At 45.7% G+C, this 16,904-nt stretch overlaps 1 protein-coding gene across 1 annotated transcript in view; it reads right to left on the bottom strand.

Moving 5' to 3' along the window:
- Positions 1–1,363: 1,363 nt before the first annotated feature.
- Positions 1,364–16,904, bottom strand: part of TCEANC2 (transcription elongation factor A N-terminal and central domain containing 2) — a 118,165-nt gene continuing 102,624 nt past the window's right edge. Inside the window, exon 4 of the mRNA XM_078673449.1 lies at positions 1,364–2,336. Coding sequence (XP_078529575.1) covers positions 2,148–2,336 — 189 coding nt within the window. The 3' untranslated portion in view covers positions 1,364–2,147. The remainder of the gene's footprint in view (positions 2,337–16,904) is intronic.

Below are 16,904 nucleotides of genomic sequence, written 5' to 3' on the forward strand. Positions count from 1 at the left end.
GACAACATACAGTAGACCAGTGGGACACAAGACCCGGGGCCTCAAAATGAGATAAACTCTATTCAAGAGAGATTAAAGTCCCACACTAATTATAGTAACTGTGTGATCCTCTAGCATCTTTGACTGCTACAACACATCTTCACTTGGCTGCCTGCGGGTTAGTTTTGATAATCTGTGATGCTCTGAGAATAAGGATTCCTTGTACATTTCTGTAAAAGAAATGGAAATACTAATATAAACATATATACGTACACACATTTGCCAGTTGTTACTTCGTAATTGATTACATCAAGATTCATTACATCACAGCCACTAACTACATCAAGAGTGCCATTAGATCGCTGCACTTTACACTGGAAGTACTTTACTACCCAGGTAAGTTGGTACATATTGGTTCTCGGTTTTGATATTTTATATGTCTTTTGCAAATTAATCAAATAACACGAACCTATTTTAAAGTACATTATTTAATTGTAATGTATACCTCTCTGAAATATAAAAAGCCTTATTATCTCTATGCACATTCCACCCTAAACCTTTAAATCCGCCATATTTTTCAAAAACCCTACCCATTCCTGCACCCTAAACACCTTTATTATCCCTATACACTACCCATCCATGAAACCTAAAACCTCTTGCTACTATTTGTTACACACCATGATTTCAAAAACCCCTTAGTACCCCTGAACACCCTTATTCGCTGAACCCTTAAAAACCCTATGATGCCTATAAATTACCCATCCCTGAGTCCTAAAAACCCCTACTGCCTTAGGACCAGATGCCCATATATTAATTTATATTTTTAGAATTACTTAAAGCCTATTAATTAATGTATATTTCATTAATTAAAATGTAATTGTTTATTTATTACTTAAAATTAATAGAATTGATCACCTATTTTTACATTTAAATGTTATTACTTATAATTACATTATTTAGCATTGAGCATTACTTAAATTAAATTAAAATTAAGCCACATTAGATCATCACAAATGTGGACTTTATTTATCACAATTAACTTAACTATGAATAAAGGCCTGCAATGTAAAATACTGAAAACCTAGCAGCGAAAGGCTCCCAGTGTAATGACTGCAATGTAATGAGTCTGGATGAAACTCCCACAATTTAACAGTAGCACACCGCACAAGCAGCATTAGTGCCTTATCTGAACTTTCTTCTTTGTGCCGGCCCAAAACCTACCGACAGAAACCATGTTTCCGTATATGTTTGCGGACATGTAAGTCATACATCCAACACTGCAAGCAACCATTGTGTTACAGTTAGCAACTTTTACTTAAGGATATTACAAAGAGAACATAAGCGGCCTTGTCATCCAAGTGTAATAAATGTAACACACCATGAAAGTAATGCTCGGTTTTGAAAGTTTCAATTTTTCGTTTCATTTCAAATAATCTTTTTGAGTTCAATTCTTTTGTATACTTCAATTAATAAACATTTATTTGTAAAAAAAAAATGCATACAAAATATCTAAGATTCCAGTTTTACCTTTACCCTCTGCCATTTCATTGAGCAGTTAAGGTTATTGCCCCACCATGAAAACACTGCTCTTCGCACAACATATCTTGCCTCCAAGATATGTCTTGATACACATTGGTCCAGATGTTAATTGTTCACCATTCTCTTTGTAGCATTCATACCACCTCTAGTCTGTATTATAGGAATTGTTCACTTTGTAAAAAAAATTTAAGAAGGTGTTGGTGGGTAAAAGCGTTAAAAGCGACCGCTTATTGCAGACAAGGCCCATGTGGGTTCTTGACTGACTGTCTTTCGCAGGCAGTTATTGCGAGACTGTGTAAACACTGCAGTCACCAAAAGCCAAGTGTTAAGGAATGCCTTTATCGGCAGTGCAGAATGTGTGTGAATTATTTGCTGAAGAATATGCATTAATACTTTGAGTAAACACAAAAAATGTAACCTTGGGGAGTTCATCCAAAACGTTGCTGCATCTCCCAATGACTGACATAAAAGATGTTTGACATTCTGGATAAAGAACGCAAAAGAAATAAATCCATCTGGAAGTCACCAGGGGGCACCCGTCTTCAAGTTCACCTGTCTTGGGTTGACACTGTAACTCAAGGCGGAATGTGCGAAGGTTGTATCCCGCAGGGTTTTGGCTGGAGAAAGCATCACTTTTTATGGCTTCGAACAAGCGTGCTCACTGTCAGTGTGCTGTCTTTCACTTGGCTACGGACTTCCGGTTTGTGCTTTAATGTGAATACCAGGGCTCGCACAGTCTTCCGGTAGGGAACATTGATGAGCCTGGAGCAGACATGGAAAGCCTCGCGCTCAATGTTTTCAACCAGTGGATGATCTGCCTAGAGGGAAAAATAAGAGCTCAAGGTTAGAAAATTGCAGTGTGTGGGAATAGACTGCATCCAACTGCCTCAGAGTCCCACCCTCACTCAGTTGAACACCTGGGGCAAGGTGCGCAAACTGACCATAGCATAGCGCTGTACGAAGACCAGTCCTTTACCATGTACCCCATCTACCACCTGAGCACGGAATAAAGAGGCTTGAAGCAAAAATGCACAGATGACCTGTCAGGTTACAATGAATTAGGTGGGATTCAGAGATGCATCTGAAGGCAAACAACAGCAAATGTAGGAGCAAAGTTCTGCACGGAACTGCAGACCTTTAGGTTCGCGTATTCTATCACAACGTCTTGCCACTGCGACCCTTGCACCTTCCAGCGCCGTACTGCTAGAGCAGCAGCATGGACTGATCCACAGGACACTAAGGTCCTAATTATGATGTCGAGCGGACCGCCACTGGACAGACTGTTGGTGGCGGTTCACGCGACATCCACGGCAGCGGTCCGACTGCCAGATTACGATACCGGCAGTTGGAGCGCAGTGGTCGGGGGAGAGACCGCTGCCGCCACAAGGCTCAAGGAGCCCGTCGGGCGGCGGTTGGACTGTAATCCCTACAATTCAGGTAGTGCCTGCTCAGGCACCGCCGTAGGGATTACGATGTCCCTTTCCCTCAGCTTTTACATGACAGTTCCACCACCATATAAAGGCAGGTAGAAAAGGACTTTGGGGGCCCCAAGAAAGGCCCGACACCCATGAACCACTTTTAATGGGCCGGAGGGGGGAGGGCACATGTGGTGTCCTGCCACACATCCATGCACCATGTCCCAGGCACCACATGGTGCCTGGAACACGGTGCATGGGTGTGCACAAAGTGTTCAAGAACACTGCAGCCTTGTGCTTCGGCCCTATTCTATGGCCGCACTACAAGCTGCAGTGTTATTGAGCACATTGCGACCACTGTGCTGGCGGTCGTATCGTAATATGGTGGGGGGGACCGCCAATTCCTTGTCGGGCTGTCCCATTCCCGTTGCGATGGCAGTCGGTCATCCTACTGACTGCCCTCGTAATAAGCCCCTATGTTCTCCAACTGATGCTCAAAGCGGTTGGACACACAAACACAAGCGGGGGCACACACTTGCACACACACAGCTATATCAACTTTACAAATGTTTATAGTGTGTCCACATCTGTCAGTAAGCATTCAATGCAGCACTGAGTCACTCTCTTGAAGTCTCATGGGTGGGGGTGGGAGGGGGGAGCGTAAACCCACTTCGTCATGCGCTTTCTTTTGCAACTTCCACGCTTCCACAGTATGTGCACTGCCAACAGCATTACCAGTTGCATAGTGCAACACACTTCCGTACACTGCAAGTTAGAACATTTCTTTTGCAAACAAGCCAGCATCTTTGCTTAGTGCTAACTTTGCAAATGCAAAGTCCTTCCATAAATTTGACCCCTCAATCTTGAACTTAGGCTCACAATTCAAAGGCTGGCCTCTGATCACAATCTCATGAGAATATGCCAGTTAAACACCTGAAGAGCACCACGAAGCAGAATAGCAAATGTTTTCCCTATTTTTTTACTGACTTGAAACACATGGATACGACTAGCCATCCGCTTTCTTAAGCAGTCTGGCTTCAAACTGGGACACATCAATATTCAGCTTCAGCCAAATGTGCCCCTGTCCAGAATCTGCTCATTATGCTTGCAACTACCTCTCTGCCAATAGCCCTGTGCTGACTAGTCTCAGCATTCTGTGCATCGGTGTGTATAGGTGCTCATGACAAAAGTCCATCCGTGCATCCCAGAGTACTCCTGCTGCTGCAGAGTACTGGTTAAGGTGTGGTTCCTGTGCATTCCATCGAGGAATTCACTAAATACATCACACTCATGCAAGTACAAGAGGAGGACATTTACATCAGCTGTCATTATATCATGAATGGAAGAAGAACATTGGATGGACTAATTGCTGACCAATCTCATGCATTCACCCCAGTACAGAGATCTGGGTCTAAATCCATTGTTTTTCTGCTCCCCATGCCATTCCAGTTCAGACCCAGACATATGCAAATCAGTCTTGACCAATGTTCCCTCTAATTTTTTTCCTCTCTAATTTTTTTTCTCTGTGTGCGGCAGTATAAGGTCTCTGTGCGCTGCAACTAAGGCTATGTGCGCCGGGAACAAGACCGCGCGTGTGGGCACAGCAACAAATATCACTGCAAACTTTTACTTAAAAAAGTGAAAAGAGAGTGCATTTCCACACATGTAGTGCCACATGAAGTGTCTTAAGGCAGGTTTTCAATTTAGATATACACGCAATGACATGAATTGGTTACACAGGCAACTACACTTTGGTTTTAGAAAAGCACAGGACTCCAATGGTGGTACCGTAATACGATTTTACTAAAGATCCTCAACTTGAGCACCGTTCCTAGGGTGGGGAAATGTTGGGAGCCTATACAAGATCACATATATACAAAATTACATAACATATTTACAATTTGATGGGCAAGCTATGGAGTAATGTCTTGCTTTCCTGTCAGAGATAGTTGGTCACCAGTCCAAAAACAAGCCCCCTACAGCAAGTCATCGTAACAACTTCTGGGTTAACGTAACTTGTGGTAAAGTTGCAATCGGGGTAGTGAATGCTTTGCAAGGCTGGTCGTTGTTGAGATTGCGAGGTAAAGGAGGTTTCCCATAATTAATATTTCTGCTGGAGAGAGTTGTTTGTCTAGTTGCAGTTTTGACTCATCATAAAGTAGTACAGATGTTTAATATGGCTGTTACAAAAATGTGTATGAAGTGTCAAAGAGCTGCTTCTTGTAAACTGCATGGTATAGGTTGAAGAGTTATGTCTTTTCCTTATCTTTCACTACACTAATGATGGTAAAAAAGGTTGGTTTGGGTAGAAATACATTCTTATTAGTAAAGACAACTCTAACCACTCCAGTACTTTTTAACCCCTAGACTTCTCCTGCAACCACTGGCTCAAATTAAGCACTAGCAACACAGTCTGTTGCCTTCTGCTAGGGCTCTAATTGAGTTTCAGGTTAGAACTTTGAGGTATGAGTTCTGGCCTCAGCATTCAACCCCTTTATGAAAGTATAGCGGTTGGCACAAGCCACGATCCAAACCACCAGCTGCACAGGGTTTAGGGCAAAACAGAAAAACAGTTCACATACATGATTTTATAGCTCCCAATCCAAACTACAAGTAATATGTGTATTTACCCGAGTTTTATATTGCAGGACAAATATGTGATAGTATTTTCACAGCACATTTTATTTGTTCTTAAAAAATTACCATACCTGCTTTTTAAAATTAGATGAATATATTGAACCACATTCTGCATGCAAAGCTAATAAAGACAGCATCCGCTTTACAACTACTTCATTTAAGTAAAAACTGTCCTGCGTTTTCATTTTTTCTTTGTTTTGGAATTGAAACGTAGAAGACCAAAAGGTTCTGATTTAAATATCCATTTGCCTTTTGGAAAATGATACAAATGGCTTGTGCCTTTGCGTTCTCAAATAAGGAAGGCCTCAAGGTATCTCTATTTCAAACATATGACAATAAGCAGCAAGAGCCTAGCGCCAATAATGGTCTCACTCTCTACTTTTGTTACCTGCTTGCGATGGGTGATTGCTGGTCACTGCAGGGTAATGGCACAGTGATGGCTGATGCCATAATTAATCCATGCACGGCAGGAGAGCTTTGACCTATCATCTATATGTCTGTTTTCTTCTTTGTCTCTGTCTAATATAACTTCCTAAATTGTGTTTTCTCATCTCTTTCACAGCTCTGTTATCCCAAGCTACTATATCTTTTATACCCCAAATGCCTCATAGTTTTCTCCCTCTAATATAAGTCTGTTCTTTATTGATTGCCATTACTGTCACCCACAGTCAATATTTTCCACCAATTTCTGCCACACTATCTAAAATGTCACACATAGTCTCTTGGTTCTCTCTCTCACACATCCTCCACTCTTTATCGATTTCCACATGTTCTAAAACTCCTTGTCTCTCATTTTTACAAGTTTTCTCACACATTCTCCTTTAACTCCTTCAGTTCCGCCTATCACAGCTCAGTTTTGCAATGTGTTCTCTAACACTGTGTCATTCTTTACATCACGAATTTCAGATCCTACATTATAGTTAACTCAGTTCTGTACTCTCTTCACTCCTCCTCTCTGTCTCTTTCTGCATTACTTGCTTCGTTTGCTCCACTTCTAGACAGCCTCTTCTGATCACTTAGTGTTCCCCCTCTTTCACTCTTTGACCCTTCTCTCTGTTCTCTCCTTCGCTCCATCACTTCCTGCCAACTGTCACTCTATTTCTTTTACTCTCTAAATTCCTGCTCTTACTTTCACTCTACATTAAATTTTTCTCTCTCTTTCCAACTGTCTGTTGTATTTCCATCTCCCCTCTGTCTCTCATTTGTACAATGCATGGATACATTTGTCTTCTCTGTCTTTTTTTTTTTTTAAATATTTTTATTTGCATTTTATCATAACTCAACATATCAGTCATGTAATCGGCAGTACATATACCTCTACTCCCAAGCCCACCCACCCCAAAGTTATATAAGTCTGTCACCATTCGCAACACATTGGTTTAATGTCCACAAATTCAAAGTACATTTATCTCGTAGTGTCCCACCCGTGGGTTTCCTGGATGTGTTCTCGTGGCCATGTAGCGAGATATTAAAGCCGGCTCCCTCACAGCCCCCCATCCAATCCATAGTAGCGCCGCCACTTGGTCCAGACCCTATGGAATTTCTTCGGGCACCCCCTAGCTTTATAAGTCACTCTCTCAGCTGCGATGTAAAGGTCCAGTCCTATTCTCCATTCCTCTAATCCCGGCGGCTCCGGTGACCCCCAATACTTTGCTATATCCCTTTTTGCTACCACCAGTGCCAACACCAGGAAGGCTAGGAGTGGACGCGGTAAGTCCACGTCATTTGTCATTCCCAGTAATGCCAGCTTAGGTTCCTGTTGGAGCGGGACCTCCAAAATCTCACTCAGTTCTATGAAGATGTGTGTCCAGTACGTTTGTATCGTGTCGCATGACCATATAATATGATAAAAGTGCCCATCGTCTTGGCGGCATCTAAGGCATTTCGTGTCCTCTAATTTCCCCATCCTATGGAGTCGCACTCTATCGTAGTAGGTTCTGTGAAGCACATTAAATTGAATTAGGCGTAGCCTAGACTTAATTGCTACCTCCCGGGGATGCATTAGTACAATATCCCAGTCTAAGTCATCCATTTCTCCCACCTCCGTCTCCCATGTCTGTCTAAGTTTCTCCAAATCGCCTAGCATATTGTTAGTTAAGGTTTTATATGTGAGCGAGACCGCCTTTCCCTGGATCTGTTCCTGCAGGAGCCGTACCCCCAGAGGTGCATACTCCGGTATGTCGCTTAGTGGGATATTTTGGGCCCGCCAAGCATGTCGTAGCTGCGTGTATTTAAAGAGCTGTGAGTGATGAAGCCCAAATTCCGTCCTCAGGACCAAGAAGGATTTCAGTTCCCCCTTGGCAATCACGTCCCCTATAGTGGAGATGCCTATGTCATCCCATCTTTGGAAACCTTGTAGTTTATTTAGCTCTGTTAACCACTGACCGTGCCATAACGGTGACTGCCGGGTGGGCTTCTTCTCCCATCCCATGCGTTTTGTAGCTTTAGTCCATGCAATTAGCGTAATAACCGTCGTTGGGAGGAGCGGTCCCCGTCTAGTACCCCCATAAAGATAATATAGTAAGTTCTGCGACAACATTTTAAGCCTTTCTAGGGCATAAGTGGGGTGCTCTTCCGGGGCATGTAGCCAATCGTTGATTGGAGCCATGTGTTACGCCCAGTAGTAGGCTTCCAAGTTAGGGAGTGAGATCCCCCCCACTGTATTGGTGTCTTTGTAGAGTGGTCAAGGCTACTCTAGGTTGCTTACCTAGCCAGAGAAAAGCCCTCAGATCCGAGTGGATTCTAGATATCAACTTTGCCGGTACCGGATAGTATTCGTTCTGTAGGGCATATAAATACTTGGGTAGGACGATCATCTTATACATGGCCGCTCGACCTAAAAGTGTAAGTGGGAGCTGTCTCCAGCGGTCCATATCTGCCGTGGAATTCAGTATAATCCGCTCCAAGTTTCTTTGGAATGATAGTGTCTTATCAAGGGTGATGTATATCCCGAGATACTGGAAGCCCTCCACCGTTGTCAGTAGTTGCCCTGGCAGTGTCCCCCAACTGCCTCGTCCCCCGGGGTCATATAAGATCGATTTGTGCCAGTTTATTGTGTATCCCGCCTTCCCACCATATAGTTCCAGTTCCCGGGATAGCTCCGGAACAGTGGTCTCCGGATTTGTGATATACAGGAGTATATTGTCTGCGTAAAGGGATATCTTTTCTTGTGCGGGGTCTGTGTCGATTCTCCGAAAACCGGAGATGCCTGTATTTTGCCGGATCCTAGCTGCAAGTATCTCAATAGTGAGTGCAAAGAGGAGGGGGGACAGAGGGCAGCCCTGACGGGTCCCTCTCTGGATCTGAAATTCACGCGATAGCCTCCCATTAACCCTCACCCTAGCTTTCGGTGCAGTGTAGAGGAGCTGGACCCACTTTTGAAACTTGGGGCCAAAGCCAAATTTTTGCAAAACTGCCATTAGAAACGCCAGTGAACCGCGTCGAAGGCTTTCTCAGCGTCAAGGGAGAGAAACCAGTGTGGTTGTTCTCTTCCCCGTACTTCCTGTAGCCAATTGTGGGTACGTCTAAGGTTCAATCTAGTCGCTCTGTCTGGCAGAAAACCTGTTTGGTCCAGATGTACCAGGTCTGGGATCACTGACCGCAGTCGAAGCGCTAAGATGGTCGCTAGGAGTTTCACCTCCGTGTTCAGGAGAGAAATGGGGCGGTAAGACGCACAATCCTCTCGTGGCTTACCCTCTTTATGTATTGGGACGATTGTTGCTAGGGAAAGGTCTGGGGGAAGCCCCCCCTCCTGATAGGCCACCACGAAGAGACCCTTCAGGTGGTGAACCAAAAGATCCGCTGTACGCTTAAAAAACTCCGCCGGGTAACCGTTCGGTCCCGGTGTTTTACCCGGTCTCAGTCTGGCTAAGGCTTCCGATATGTCATCTACGGTAAGATCAACCTCCAACGCCTGTAGGGCCTCAGGAGACAAGATGGGCAGGTCCGTCAGCGTCATATATTGTAGGGCTTCCGCACATGTCCCCAAATCCCTGGCTGCGTAGAAGAGTTCGTAGTGTGTAGCAAATGTCTCGGCAATCTGAGTGTTGGTACTAACACGGTCTTCTCTCTGTCTTGTTCTCCGTATGCCTAACTACCTACCTCTTTCCATTTTTATTTAACCTTTGTTGGGAGAAATAAACGGCATGCTAAATAAAACATAACCTACCTAACTGTACCCTGCTACACACATTCGTCAAGTGTATTATGACAAAATTGTTGTTTTTCAACAGTTTCATTTACAATGTCTGTTTCTCACTTTTTCTTTCTCCTTCCTCTCCTTTCTACTCTTCCTTCTTTCTTCTCTTACCTATGCCTTTATGTCTACCTCACTCCTCCTGTTCTTTATTGTCCTATCCTCGCGGGGGCTGCGGGGGCCTGTGTTACGCCCCTGACCTCAGCCACGCAACAGCGCACTCTTAAGAAAAGAAATGCAGAAAGTCAACAAGCATGACGTGCTTTCAGGATTCTGAAAACACACGTCGTGTTAGTGAATGTTCTGCATTAATTGTCCTAATGGTGCGCGGTTGTGGAGCTGATGTGGGCATTTGCGATACTATTCGTGTTAATTGCAGCACCATTGTGCTCTGCAATTAAAATGAATACTATTTCAGCGCACTCTTAAGAAAACAAATGCAGAAAGGTAACCAACACGAAGTGTGTTTTCAGAATCCTGAAAGCACACGTCGTGCTTTAGATTTGCTGCATTAATTTTCCTAATGGTGCGCGGCTGTGGGACTGATGTGGGCATTCGAGATAGTATTTGTGTTAATTGCAGAGCACAATGGCACTGCAATTAACACGAATACTATCAAAGCCCCACATCAGCCCACAACCGCGCACCATTAGGAAAATGAATGCAGCAAGTGAATGCAAGCCCTCACTAACCCCACAGGCGGTAAGGTAGACACTCACCTGCCACTCCCGCGTGTCACCATCCCGCAACCAGGAAATTACCGTATTTCACGCCCCTTGCGTTTTAAAAGCTGCGGCGCGAACGGTCTTTCAGGGGATCTGTGTGCGCTAAATCCAGGACTCTGCGCGCTCCGGGTGACAATGGTGTGCGCTCACGCGCACGTTATTGGTACAGTGGTCTTGACCCTGTTCCCCATGGGAACAGTCCAGCCTGAACTGCATAGCCAGGTCCTCCCTGGACTGTAAACAAGCATCCTAGGACCAGTTTCAGGTTTTCACCCCTTATCAGCCAGGCTAGCTTGACTCCAGTGGCATGGAGAGCAAAAGACTGATGTATTTAACTCAGATCTATTCACTGGGGGTAAATGTTTGATTTGCTCTGCGTTCCGTCCATCTTTTGTGTGTTTTTTACTGTCGTTATATCACGAGTAATTAAAGAAATGGTAAGTTTATAACAATATAGTAACCATCCTTATTATGACTTAAGAAAATACATGTATGTAATAAATATAAAAATATATACATTTACAAAAAATTCTAGATGTGTAGAAGAAAAATTAAGAATGGTTTGGGGAGTTTACCCACCCCCCAATTAAAAGAAAAACAAACATATATATGTATACAAAGAGAAAGAGAAGTAGAGCAAGAGAGAGAGAGAGAAAGAGAGAGTGAGTGTGTTTGTGTGTGTGTACACATACATATATATATATTTTGTTTACAGTTTTATTTTACACAGTGGCTTACGCCACAATGTAGTTATGATTAGGTCAGAGTTTCCTTAGGATGAGTGTTTTCTGCTTTGTTAATAACTTTGACAAATATGCACGAAAATTCCAACTACAAAAAAATAAAGTTCATCCACCCTAGCTCTTTCATGGAAAGTTTCACACTGATCTGTCAAAAGGGGATCAAGAAAAAGGGGCATCCCAAAACGTTGACTCCCCCGTGAATTCCAATAGTACACTATGCTATTCGATTCGGAAAAAAAGGCTGAATAGTTTTAAACAAATTTGGTAAAAATAACTTTACTCAGAAAGCGTGCTTTATAGGTCTCGCGTGGCGTACTGCTCACATGCGCAGTAGAGCTCGCGAGATTTTATGTCTCAGAGTGAACTTAACTAGCTAGGGTTAAGCCCCACCCCTCTTCTCCATTGCCTGGCCTCTTAAACAGTGGCCAGCCATTGGAGAAGAGGTCCTGGTGACGTTCTTCTTTCTCTTTAAGCCCCGTCCTTTTCAGATTGGGTTCCTTGACTTACTGTTGAAATAAAAGGTTTCTTATCTTCTTTATGGGTCCAGATAGCCCCATAAAGAAGATAGGGAACCTTTTACCCCAGCAGGAAGTCGGGCGCCCAGTCTGAAAAGGACGGGTTTAGAGACAAATGGCGAGCACTTGTTGTCCTGTATTACACAGTTTTGCGACTGCTTAGTAAAGATACGAGCGTTGGCATCTTATCCATTGTTCTGGTCTGTATACACACTAATACATCCCAAAGCAACTGAGTAAAAGTGTCCCAGTAGTTTTCATTTGCTTCCGGGTCACAAAAACGCATTGATTTAAAGGGTTGGGTGGAAACCTACAGCGAAATTTGAATGTTGGTGAATGCGACATTTCATGGCTCCCGGCATTGAGGCTAGTACTGTTGTGCGGGGTCACCTGCTGGTCTTATCAGCCCTTCGACATCCTCCCTCTATCTCTCCCACCCCCTACCCCCCTCATTTCTGACATGCCTTCTCATTTCCTCTTGTCCAGTGGTTCTCCAGAATTTAGTGGCCTCTCCCTCGGTGTTGGGCAGCTGACCTGGTGGTCGGACAGGTTCTCTGACCCCCTCTTTACACGTCCAGCTGGAGAGAGGAGGGGCTGCGGGATCAAGAGCGGGGTGGCCTTGGATGGGAGCCCGCGAGCGTCCTGCCCGTCTCTGCGGCCCATGCTGCCAGGTCCGGCCCGGATCCCAGGGAGACTCTGAGCGTGCAGTCCTCGAGTGCCTTTCTCACCCGTGTGCACCCAGCTCTTCCAGATGACCCCTCTGGCACCTGCCCTGCTCCTCCGCTCCTCCAGCAGCATGGATTCCGGGCAGAATCTTCAAATCGGAAGGGGCATCCTTGGGAATGTAGAGTATAATGAACCAGCCATCTCTCGCACCCATTCAATATCCGAAGGAACAACCTCGGGGATGTACAGTACGAACAAGCCCCTTATCTCCCACCTCATACTCACTTCACTTTTCCAGGGTTGTAGTCGGCCTTAAGTGTCCAAAACAGGCTTTTACGGCCTGGTGGTTGTAGACAATGGGATGTGTGCCTGCAAACTGAATGAAACCTGCAAAATCTAAATAGGATTTTATAGCGAGAAACGTCGATATAGCAGCATGCGTCCTCACCCAGAGTGGTTGGGGAAGGGAAGTGCGAGTCTTAGCTCCCCCTGGACAAGCCAGCTGACGCACCTGATATTGGAGTGCTGCACAGTTACCACGAGGTGGCACTGTTTGCAGTGTTTAGTGGTGGAAGCTTTAAAAACTCCACACCTGAAATGTGTAGTCATTAATTGATATCAAGAGAGGCACACGCCAGGGTTGTCCTTGTTCCCCCATTCTTTTTTCCCTTTATATAGATCCTCTCATCCAGGAAATATTAGACTGCCCTAGGAAAACCCCTGTGATTTTTAATGGCTATGAGAATAAAATATTGACTTATGCCGATGACCTGGCGGTTATCACCACTAACCCACAGCAGACGCTCCCAGTTTTGGCTCAGATTGCGAAGATCTTTGGCTGTGGCTCAGGGTACTTATTAAACGAATCTAAGACGCAGATAATCTGTTAAAAAAATATTGTTAAATCTGATTCTAGATTCGTGGACTCTGCTATCTATCTAGGGGTAAACATTAATGCTTCAGTTGATCGAATTGTGGAAGAAAATTATACTCCCCTCATTAAATCTATAGAAGATGTACTGCATCTTTCGTTGGTGGGGAGGGTCAATGCACTAAAAATGCTAATGTTTCCTAGGGTGCTCTATTTGTTTAGGGCCATACCACTATTTATTGACGAAAAAATAATGAAAAGTCTGGTGTCCATATTTATAAGATTCATCTGGCAGTATGGCAAGGTTAGGTGGTCTACCAGCCTCATGTCACCACCCAGGTAAAGGGGGAGGTGGCACTTCCGAATTTGAGACTCTACCATTGGTCTAGCCTCCTGATCCAAATGTCTATTTTCTTCCATTCTGAGGTGGACCCTGGGGTGGAGAATATTCGTGGACAGAGCCCTCCCCCGATTTTTGAGATGCTGTTGGGGGGGAAAGGCAACTGGTCTTCTGTTGTGAGAAGTTGAAAGGAGATATTATAACAAGCATTTACAATGCAACGGTTTCGCCTTTGCAAAAGTTAGAGCTATTGGCATTGTAAATGACAACATTTTTATTTATGTGTTGGTTTGGAAAACAGATAAATAAATGGCATTGTCATTTACAATGCCAATAGCTTAATCTCTCGCAAATGCCACACACAACACACACCCACAGAGAGCCCCCCACACAGAGCCCTCCCCACACACACACAGACCCCCCACACACACACTCCCACACAGAGCCCCCCCCACACACAGAGCTCCCCACACACACACACACAGAGCCCCCCACACACACACCCACACAGAGCCCCCCCACACCCACACAGAGCCCCCCAACACACCCACACAGAGCCCCCACACACTGCAAGCCCCCCCCACTCACTGCGATCCCCCCCCACACAGAGCCCCTCCACACACTGCGAGCCCCGCCACACACTGCGAGCCCCGCCACACACTGCGAGCCCCCCACACACACTGCGAGCCCCCCCACACACACTGCGAGCCCCCCCCACACACTGCGAGCCCCCCCCCACACACTGTGAGCCCCCCCACACACTGCGAGCCCCCCCACACACTGAGAGCCCCACACACTGCTGCTGTTTACAAGGAGGGGCCGCATGTAAAGGTCAAGTTGGACGCAAGCGGCCCCATGGGCCATACATTGAGTATCACGGATTTAAAGTATACTCGCAGCAAGTTAGAACGGTAGCTGGGCCCTAAAGCAGCAAACCCATTACTTTCAATTAAAAAACGGGAAGTAATTATCACCGTGACCACTTCGAAATGAAGCAGTTTTTTCCGCCATGCATCTTCAGCAACAAAAACAAAAGACAATGGCACTTAACCAACAACCACCGCGCTTTTAACAATTTCACTTTTCTCACAGACTTTACCCACCTCCACTAGGCTGACCTGTGCTGAAAAGGATGCATTTTTGTTAGTAACAAGCACACCTACATCTGATTAAACTAATATACTTGATGCTCCACGATCAGTATTGTTGTTCAATCCACATCCTCATAAAAATAGATTAAATTTACAACGAGCATGAACTAGATAATAAGATGTAACTAGGGCGGATGGCGTTTATGTTCAATAAACTTGTGAGACAGGGGTTGCATTGGTTTTAGATCTTAAAAACCTTTCTTAAAATATTGACTTAAAACCAGCCTCTCTATACACTTCTATTGCATTAATATGCGTGCAATATTGTAAAGGTTTTCCAATGAACCAAAACAAAGATATTTGTAAGAATCTATTCATCAGCGAAACCTCGCCGTTTTCTCCTCTTTTGTCCTTGAGATCGTTTAGAGCTAGGAAGAGACTATAGTGGCCTCTTTTCTTCCACTAAACTAATGATTGGCCATGGATGTCTAGTAGATTTTACAGGGTTCACACTCACAAGCAGATGAAGCAATCGTAGAGACGACCCAAAGAGAATAGATCTCTAAGCCACGAATCCTACTGATGCCACGATAGGGTTCACTTGAGCTTTGACTCGCTTACAATGTTAATTTCTCTGCCCCTTGGGATTGCCCATAAAATCAAAATTAATTATTTCTACTGGCCTCACTCTGGAAAGATGTGCAAAACAAGCAACGAGGGGGGGGGGGGGTGAGGAGCTCACGCACACAAGCAACGAGGGGGGGAGGGGGTGATGAGCGCACGCACACAAGCAACGAGGGGGGGGGGTGAGGAGCTCACGCACACAAGTAACGAGGGGGGGTGAGGAGCTCACGCACACAAGCAACCAGGGGTGGGGGGGTGAGGAGCGCACGCACATTAGCAACGAGGGGGGTGAGGAGCTCGCGCACACAAGTAACGAGGGGGGAGTGGGTGAGTGGGTGAGGAGCTCACGCACACAAGCAACGAGGGGGGGTGAGGAGCTCACGCACACAAGCAACGAGGGGGGGTGAGGAGCTCACGCACACAAGCAACGAGGGGGAGGGGGGTGAGGCGCGCACGCACACAAGGAACGAGGGGGGAGGGGGGTGAGGAGCTCACGCACACAAGCAACGAGGGGGGAGGGTGAGGAGCTTACGCACACAAGCAACAAGGGGGGGGTGAGGAGCTCACGCACACAAGCAACCAGGGGAGAGGGGGGTGAGGAGCGCACGCACATTAGCAACGGGGGGGAGGATGAGGAGCTCACGCACACAAGTAATGAGGGGGGAGGGGCTGAGGAGCTCACGCGCACAAGCAACCAGGGGGGAGGGGGTAGGAGCTCACGCACACAAGCAACCAGGGGGAGGGGGTGAGGAGCGCACGCACATTAGCAACGAGGGGGGTGAGGAGCTCACGCACACTGCGAGCCCCCCACACACACTGCGAGCCCCCCCACACACTGCGAGCCCCCCCACACACTGCGAGGCCCCTCACACACTGCGAGCCCCACACACTGCTGCTGTTTACAAGGAGGGGCCGCATGTAAAGGTCTAGTTGGACGCAAGCGACCCCATGGGCCGTACATTGAGTATCAAGGATTTAAAGTATACTCGCAGCAAGTTAGAACGATAGCCGGGCCCTAAAGCAGCAAACCCATTACTTTCAATTAAAAAACGGGAAGTAATTATCACCGTGACCACTTCGAAATGAAGCAGTTTTTTCCGCCATGCATCTTCAGCAACAAAAACAAAAGACAATGGCACTTAACCAACAACCACACCGCTTTTAACAATTTCACTTTTCTCACAGGCTTTACCTACCACCACTAGGCTGACTGTGCTGAAAAGGATGCAGTTTTGTAAGTAACAAGCACCCCTACATCTGATTAAACTAATATGCTTGATGCTCCACGATCAGTATTGTTGCTCAATCCACATACTCATAAAAATAGATTAAATTTACAACGAGCATGAACTAGGTAATCAGATGTAACTAGGGCAGATGGTGTTTATGTTCAATAAACATGTGAGACAGGGGTTGCATTGGTTTTAGATCTTAAAGGCACACAAGCAACGAGGGGGGGGTGAGGAGCTCACGCACACGAGCAACGAGGGGGGGAGGGGGTGAGGAGCTCATGCACACAAGCAACGAGGGGGGAGGGGGTGAGGAGCGCACGCACACAAGACGG

This window comes from Lissotriton helveticus, chromosome 1_2 (genome assembly GCF_964261635.1).
Source record: "Lissotriton helveticus chromosome 1_2, aLisHel1.1, whole genome shotgun sequence".
Taxonomy (NCBI): domain Eukaryota; kingdom Metazoa; phylum Chordata; class Amphibia; order Caudata; family Salamandridae; genus Lissotriton; species Lissotriton helveticus.